We start from the raw sequence: 8,681 nt of genomic DNA on the forward strand, positions 1-8,681 counted from the left end.
CCTTTTCTAGACTTTGCTTATGTCTCAGATTCTTCTTCTGAGATTTGGACAAAGCCTTTGTGAAAGTTCCCTCCTTAGGTGAGCCTCTGGCAGGACCATTATCCTCCAATTCCTCATTGATTTCCTCCTCCTCATCAGTCCATAACCTTCCAACAATTCTAGTCTCTGTTGCTGCCAAGTCATTGCACATTTGATCATGCTGCTGAACAATGAATCTTTCCTCTGGAATGAGTTGAATGACCTCATTTTCCTGAGTTTCCTCCACTCTTGTTTCCCTAGTGTCCTCATCCGAGGAGCTCTGTAAATCACAAGCCTCATCAATCGGGTTTGAGGGAATCCCCTCCTTTTGGACAATTTCAGGAGGCATGTTGACATTGTTCTCAAACTCTAATTCGATGACCAGGTCATCTTCCCTAGCTTTGTTCACCACTTCCTTTCTATTATCCATTTCAGTCTTGTTGTTATTCACTTTTTGGCCCTTGCCTGGATCAGTATCCTTGGGATGCAAAGCATTTCTACCTAGAGTAGGCCTAGGAATTTCTGCCCCTACATCCTTATTTCTCCTACAGCTAGAGATGAGATGACCAATAACTTGACAGCCTGAGCAGAAAGCATGGAGATTTTCATACTCAATGTGGACAAAGAAGGCAAAGCCTTCTCTTTCCACCAAGATTTGGCTAGGCAGAGTTCCTTTGAGGTCAACATCCACCAATATTCTAGCAAAGTGCCCAAAAGATCTATTCGAAGTTGCTTCATCCAGAGATATTGGCACCCCCAATCCCCCTGCAATGGAGAACAAGATCTTAGGACTCCAATACTCCAGAGGTAAGCCAAAGATCCTTACCCAACATTGGGAATGGGACACCTTCTGAAGACTTGGGTTAAAGTCAGGGGACCAAAGAGATAGCCTGAGGAACCCTGGCTTTAAGCTCCAAGACCCAACTGCGCATATTGTCCTCATGTCCTCCATTGAAGCAAAAGCAAACTCATAAAATCCTCGACCCAGCGATATCATGTTCCATGCTCCAATCATGTTCCAGAGACTCTGCAGTTTTGTTCTCAACTCAGTGAAACGAATAGGAGAGTCCCCCTTGGATAAGATGAGCCTGCCATGGAGATGGGTTTTACACCTCTAGAGCCCTGCTTGGTACTCCTTTTCTGGGATTTTGATGGTAATGGCGTCTCCCTTGATACAAGGCTGAGGCAACTGTGAGATTGAGATGTCACACGTGGCCTTGAGGGCTTGAGCAAAGGACTTGCCTTTTTGAACTTCCGAGATTCCTGGAGCAGGGTCAGGGCCCTTGGCATACTCAGCCTCCACTGATTCATCCAGAGTAGCCAGACAAGACCAAGGTATAGCTGGTTTTTGATTGGTAGCTTTCAACTTTGTGGTTCCAAGAATGTTGGAACTCTTCATCATTGTTTTGCCGAGAATGTTGGAGAGTGTTAATCAAATTTCCACGAAAGTTGGAGCCTGTCACTTTCTTTCCTCATGCCCAGAGCCATCATCAACCTTCAGTCTATGATGGTAAACATGTGACTATTTTAAGGTTGAAAATGTGAATGATAAATTAGTCTAAAGAAAGATTGATTATTTGACATGCATTATGATTAATGTTTAACCCTAACAAACAAATATCATTAGTGATTGATATTAAATATCAAGCCAAATGAATGTTTGCATTTTATGTGACTAGTGATCAGCCCAAAGGAATATTATTATTTGGCCCAAATTACAAACATACTTGTAGTAATAATATGTAATAATCATATGCCTTTCCATGTGAATAATAAGTCGATCCAAAGAATAGCTTATTGTTTGATATGACTGATTAACAATGTTCGATTACTATATTGAGCGTACCACTTATAAGTTAATATTTTTATCCAAAGACTAAGTATTAATGTTGTGTTAGGTAACTCATGATGTGCCCCACCATCATTTGAACTTAGGTATTAAAGTTTAATGTGAGTTTAATTGCAAGAATGATTGCAATTTCTTTTGTTCTTTTACTAGTGCTACAAATATTTTTTGTTCAAATTGAGAATATCTCATTGTTGAATGGGACAGACATTAAGGTCTATAAGGAAGCCGTAGAAATTATTCTCGGCTATATGATTTAGATGTGGTACTTCAAGTGGAGAAATCCATTTCAACTCTGTAAATCCTCGATGAGGTTAAAATTGAGAAATTGGGATGCTCTTATTGTATGTGTCTAATGATCATGAAACACTATATTCTAGAAGTGTTTTAGAATTCTATTTTTGAGGGTCATAGTGCAAGGAAGTTCCTTGAAGAAATAAACCATACTTTTCCAAAAATGAGAAGGCGGAGACTAGTAGCTTTTTTGGCTGAACTAATCTCCATGAAGTATAAAAGCATATAGAACATAAGGAAGTACATTATGGAGATGTTTAATATTGCATCAAAACTTAACTCACTTAAGTTAGAGCTTGGTGATGACTTGCTCGTGCACTTGTGGATTTGTTCCGCAATACACTATGCCAGACAAACCTAAAATAAAAGGTATTGTTGGCCGACGAAACAAAACTCTTAAGGATAAGGTGAGAATTATGCTTAGTCATTCTTCCTCACTAGAGTCTCTTTGGAGGGAAAAAACGTTAATAAGACCAAGCTTAAAACATTGCACATTTGGGGTTGTTCAGCTGAGGATGGCCTTATAGGCCACATGAAAGGAAACTCGACTCAAGAACAGTTAGATGTTATTTTTTTGGCTATGTTGAGCACTCTCGGGGCTATAAATTTTACGATCCCACTTCAAGATGTTTTTCTGAGATGGGAAATGCAAGATTTCTTGAGGAAGTTGATTTTGGGAAGGAAGAGAACATAAGGAATGTTGTCTTTGAGGAAGAACATGTCACTAATAGTGAACAAGTTCTTGTGTCTATTACCATTCAAGGAACAACTTCGGTAATAGAAGATAATGTTTCGGATATTTTTCCTGACAATATTCTAGAACAAAAAAAACAATGAGATTTTCTCCCAAATACCTAAAGAAAAAATTCAACAACCTCAAGAAGTAGAGGTGCCATTAAGCAGATCCACTAGTGAGAAAGGATGTGCAATTCCTGGTGATTATATTGTATTTCTTCAAGAACATGAGGATGGCATCAAGATAACATAAGATGATCCATTGAAAAAATGTCAAGACATGAAAAATTCTAACTCTCAAAAGTGTATCAATGTCATGAAGAATGAGATGAAGTCTATGCATGATAATAACGTTTGGGATCTTGTCGAATTACATGAAGTTGCAAAACCTATTGATAAGACAAATTGCAAGTGCACGATTATGTCGTCAAGTAATAAAATATTGATCCCACGAGGACTAGAAATTACTTTAATTATAACAATTAATTTATATGTAACTCAAAGAAGAATTATAAGTGAATTTAGAACAATTGAATAGTTGACAAGAATAATTATGAAAATATTAAAAAGGATTGAAATCTAATTTAGGAAGATTTCCCAAGATAAGGGTTTACGCCTTTACACTAGCAAATCCTTGTTTTTCTCCTTTTAATGAACTTTAAGTTGTGAGGTTGAATTGCTCTTTGATATGTGTCATCCTGTCTCGAGCTCCGACACGTGCACTCAATTGAAGTTGCACCTACTCTCGTGGTATGATTATCAATTGAATCATTTACTTGGATCTTTCTATCCAATCGCTTCGTAGAAATCCAAGGTGAATTCCAGAAAACTTTGAGAATCATAAGACTAATCTCCTCAAGCAAGTATTATGTCTAACTTTTACAATCACGCATGAATGACGATATAGAAACCATGACCCAAAATAATAAGCAATCTCATGTTAGTTTTGAAACAATCTAGACATTAAGACAAAACAATCACAAACAAATTTAATTCAACCTAAATCTTTGAGTCATAACAACTGCATGAATTGGGTCACTCTTCTCTCATTACTATCATGTGTTTAAAGGTCACTATTTCGTTCAAATTTTCATGAAAGTAAATTACCATAGGCTTGATTATAGACCAAATCGCACTAGATGTATTTGAATGCATGCAAAAATCAAGAGGTCCTTAAATGGTTGTAATGGGGTCAAGGTGAATGATTTATGGTGAGATAAACAAAGAAAGGGTACTTCAAAAGGCTTATCAATGTTTCTCAAAATACTTAAACTTTTTAGACATCTGACTAAAGCATTGTGATTCTATTAATAAGCCTTAATTTATCATATGATCTTTTTTCGATCAATCCTTCTTTTTACAATATACTTTTTCAATCCTTTCTCCTTTAGTACATTTTTTATTATTATTTTCATTTTTTTATTCATTCTTATTATTTTTTCTAAAAGAGAAATGATGATTTTTTTTCTTTTTCACAATTTTATGGTTTCTTTCACTACACATGGCCTTTTTAAATTTCCCATTTCTTCAACTAAACATCCCAAATTATCCCAAACCCTCATTTAAGTAGCTATCAAAAATCATTAAAGTTCAAGCTGAAAATTGGGCAACTAATGGGTTTTCAATGTTTATAGCAAGCAGTTGAAGGTCAAAAGAAAAAGTCTTCATTTCCTCTATCATATTAATGCATATAAACATACTTCAATCTTGAAACGGGTACAAATCAAGTTCTAGAACGTACAATCATAAAATATTATGCACTCATGAAAGCAAAAAGGCTTTTTATGCAATTGTCAATTTAAATCAGAAAACCCTTATTGTGTTTGACCCAGATTCTCACATTTGGTTCATTCAGAAAAAGTGATGAAACAATGACATTTATTTAACCAAATTTAATACACAATTGTCAAGTTCTAGATATAAAGCTCGTCTAGTTGCTCAAGGCTACACTTAGAAAGAAGACATTGATTATTAAGAAACTTTCACTCTAGTATCTTCGGATGATTCTTTTAGAATAATATTGGCACTAGTAGATCATTTTGATTTAGAGCTACATCAGATGGATGTTAAGACTGTGTTTCTAAATGGTGATATTAAAGAAACGATCTATGTGGTGCAACCAAAATACTTTGTGTCAATTAGCTCAAGTTAATGGTATGCAAATTAAAGAAATCCATCTATAGCCTTAAACAAGCGTCTCGTCAATGAAATCACAAGTTCCATCAAGTTATTAACTCGTATGGTTTTTAGGCAAGATATAGGACTATTGCATGAGACCAAGAGATTTCTAATGAAAAATTTCGAAATGAAAGATCTTGGGGACGCTTCTTTTGTATTAAGTATTCAGATACTAAGAGATCCTCTCAAGGAATCCTAAGGTTGTCACAAGAAAGATGTATAGATAAATTCCTAGATAGATTTGGCATGAAAGAAAGTAAACCATGAAAAGAAAGAAAATTATGTTAAGAATTTTGGAAAGGTGCATAGAAATGTATTACACCATACTTAATGAGAAAGGAACTTCGTATTTTTTATGACTTCGCTACTGTGTAACAATCAATTTATTCAGCATCTCAATCATTTATAAAAAAGGATGATAATAAATTAACCTTGGTCAGAGTGTAGGAAAGGCTTTCTTACAATGCTTCTATTATGAGAAAGGAACTTTGTGCTCTTAGTACTCGATAATCATCCCGATGTTCTGCAATTTGATTATGAAAATGTTTTGTTATTTAATCATCGTGATATTGATAAATCATTTTCAACGGGTGTGAAGAAAATGTTTTGTTATGATACTTTTATTGTGACCATAGACCATCAACCATTACTTACTCTCACTATTCACTATCCTTGTGATTAAACTTTCTCTTGATTTGCATATAGAGATGGAAACGAGTCGAACTGGCTTGAACTAAAACTCAGCTCGATAAGGATCTGCTCAATTTGAAACTCAACTCAAGTTTAATAAGGGTTATTTTTTAGCTGGGGTTCAACTCGTTTAAGTTCGCGAATTACTTAACTCAACTTGAAGCGGTTCATTTATATAACTCAATTAATAAATTTTTTTTTTTTCAAATATTGCATAAGGTTAAATATATATATATATATATATATATATATATAAAACCTTGTTTATATATATAATAACAATAAATATAAAAATTAGTTATATATGTATATAACCTTGTAATTATATTAATCTCGTTTTAGTACTAACTTAAGTGAAGAAGAAAATGAAGTAAGAGAAAATGTTAGATTATTCATAAATGTTAGGGTTGTAATTTGTTCACCAAGTGAGAATCATTAAAGATATAATTTTGTTCAATTTTAAGATTTGTCTATGATGGATGTTAAAGCCTAGGTTATTTTTTAGAAGAATTTTGATTGCCTAAATGTTGGGATGTAATCATTTTGAGGCTGAAATAGACAAATGGAAAGTCATTATACTATATAATATGAGATGGGCAAGTCTCATTTTCCATGTTTTTCAAAGTTATCATCGAAAAGATTATAAATGTATCGATACTATTGTACATTATATACTGAAAATGCTTTTTTTACTTGGACTATTCTTGAAATATAGGCATCATCTCGTGTACTTCCTATTCATATATTTAAATGTATAAAATATAATGAGATTTTGATTTCTTCCATCACATATTTCATAAAACAATTCATATCAACATAACTATTTCTTAAATTTTGTTGCATAAAAATATTTCAATTAAAAAAATCAAATAAAATGAAATAAAAACTTTGGATTATAATATGGGATATTAACTATGATACTTCTAAATAAGAAACTAAAAAAAGCTCAAGGGCTTAGGATCTGAGTTGTTGTCTTTGATTCATTTGGAGAATTAAAATAATTTAGTTAAGAAGTGTGTGAAACTCTTATTCTTTTAAGTACGAAGTAAATGCAATATCAATGAATGCAATAGGTATAATATATAATATATAATATATAATTATATTAGTTAAATTACATAAGAACATATAGATTGATGAAGGGCATTGCATGTAAAACTTTCAAGGTAGATTTTTTTATTAATAATAGTACATAGGTAAAACTCTAGTTTTATTAATCTATCGTGGCTCACTATGAGCTCTTATATGATAGTAGATAGCAGCTTAGTAAAGAGTGATCTAAATGGAAAAGATAAGACCCCTTCTTCCACGCCTTCCCTCTTTCTCCCTTTGCTGTTGCTGCTGAGGTTGAGCATTTGCAAAGTAAGATTGTTGTTGGTTCTTAATTAATCTCTCAACATCTTCAACAGAACCAGGGAATGTAAGCTGCTTCACTTCTTTATCTAACTGTCTTATCACATTGTCTTCAGAACCTTTCAATTTTCAATAATTTCCAAACATAACAATATGAGTTAGTAACGCCAAAACCAAAGTCATAAAGCAAATATTATAATTTACAATTAGGTATTTGTGCCAAAAGTTTAATTTGTTGCCACATTGGCTTCGTCCAAAGATATAGTTGGTGATTTGGCGATCAATTTTATAACTGTGTATCTACCTTTTAAATAGCATGTTTAGATTAAATTAAAATATATTTAATTATAAACTTTGAAGTTGAATAATGTTTATGGTACCTGCAAGGAAATTCCTCTGGTTTTCATCAGCATTGATGCCAAATCCAAGCAAGCGAAGATTTGAGGAAGCGTTGATGGAAATTGGATGACCTGCTGGAATTACGAAAATGTCACCTTCTGATAATTTAGCATTGTACCTTCTCACTTCTTCCTGTTCTTGCTCATCTTGTTGTCGTTCTTGATCTCTTATACCCACCAGTTCATAATTTCCTTCTCCTTCATCAACCACGACTACAAATATGGCCTTTGAGTTATAGTGTGGTAACAACAAACCTCCCTAACATAAAAAAATCAAATCATTAGTAATAGTATTGTTGTCTAAGACACAACACCAGTGAATAAGTTCAAGGAATTGTGTGTATTGTTATTTGGGGTTGGATGTAAATAATGTACCTCGTTAATTTCTATGAAGGTGAGAGAGATATCCAAATCCTGAGCTTGAGGGTTTCTGTCTGGGGTGATCTCGTAGAAGTTGCCAAACTTGTTTGAATAAATGGGTTCATCGCTTCTCAAGTTGAAGGGGCCAGATTCAGATGGTTTGCCTTTTCCTGATGATGATTGAGCATGTTTTCTCAATTCTTGGATCTGTTCCTTTGACACTCTCACTATCACCCCCTCATCTTGGTGGCTCTGCTCTTGTCCACGACTTTGCTCCTCATCTTCCTGCCCGTCCTCATTTCCTAAAATAATCCTTTGTATCTCTTCATAACGGGTCTATATTTGAAATCCAAACAAACAAATATGTGATCATTAGTACATATACTCAATAAATAATTGTGCAACCAACGCAGATCAGATGTCATACATTGAAGGTGGCCTCTAAAGTGTTCCTACTGAAGCCGTTGAAGTAAGACTGTTGGTCTTTAGTACTTGATGGATAGAAATCCTATAAATATACAAATATAGAGAGAAAGGAGGAAGAAATTAAAATTACATGGTGTTAAATATGCAATGGGTGCATAGAAAATTAGATGATATAAACATAAAAGATAATATGATTGGAGAAAGAACATTACATAGAAGTTGCCAGGGTTGTTGATGGGTATTGCGAGCTTGACTACTCTAAGGTTCTGGTTGTCATCCGGGTTAAGGATATAAGAAGTTGTTCCAGCTGGGAGTCTGAGAGCATCTCCATGCTCAAGGTTATATGCTTGTCTTTTATCAGGGTTGACTATCGTGATTGTCGC

General features: G+C 34.1%; 2 protein-coding genes across 2 annotated transcripts in view; both read right to left on the reverse strand.

Moving 5' to 3' along the window:
• Positions 1 to 1,033, reverse strand: part of LOC109341034 — a 2,027-nt gene extending 994 nt beyond the window's left edge. The window contains exon 1 of the mRNA XM_019578823.1: positions 13 to 1,033. Within this exon, the coding sequence (XP_019434368.1) occupies positions 13 to 1,033 (1,021 nt within the window). The remainder of the gene's footprint in view (positions 1 to 12) is intronic.
• A 5,921-nt stretch (positions 1,034 to 6,954) lies between these two features.
• LOC109341029 (conglutin beta 2-like) lies at positions 6,955 to 8,675 on the reverse strand (the record flags this gene model as incomplete). The annotated part of the gene is made up of 5 exons (XM_019578818.1): positions 6,955 to 7,233; positions 7,495 to 7,771; positions 7,888 to 8,208; positions 8,300 to 8,380; positions 8,511 to 8,675. Coding segments are annotated over 5 exons (1,038 nt in total), but the record flags the coding sequence as incomplete, so codon positions are not given.
• Positions 8,676 to 8,681: the final 6 nt, after the last annotated feature.

The sequence above is a fragment of the Lupinus angustifolius genome, unplaced genomic scaffold (genome assembly GCF_001865875.1).
Source record: "Lupinus angustifolius cultivar Tanjil unplaced genomic scaffold, LupAngTanjil_v1.0 Scaffold_332, whole genome shotgun sequence".
NCBI lineage: Eukaryota > Viridiplantae > Streptophyta > Magnoliopsida > Fabales > Fabaceae > Lupinus > Lupinus angustifolius.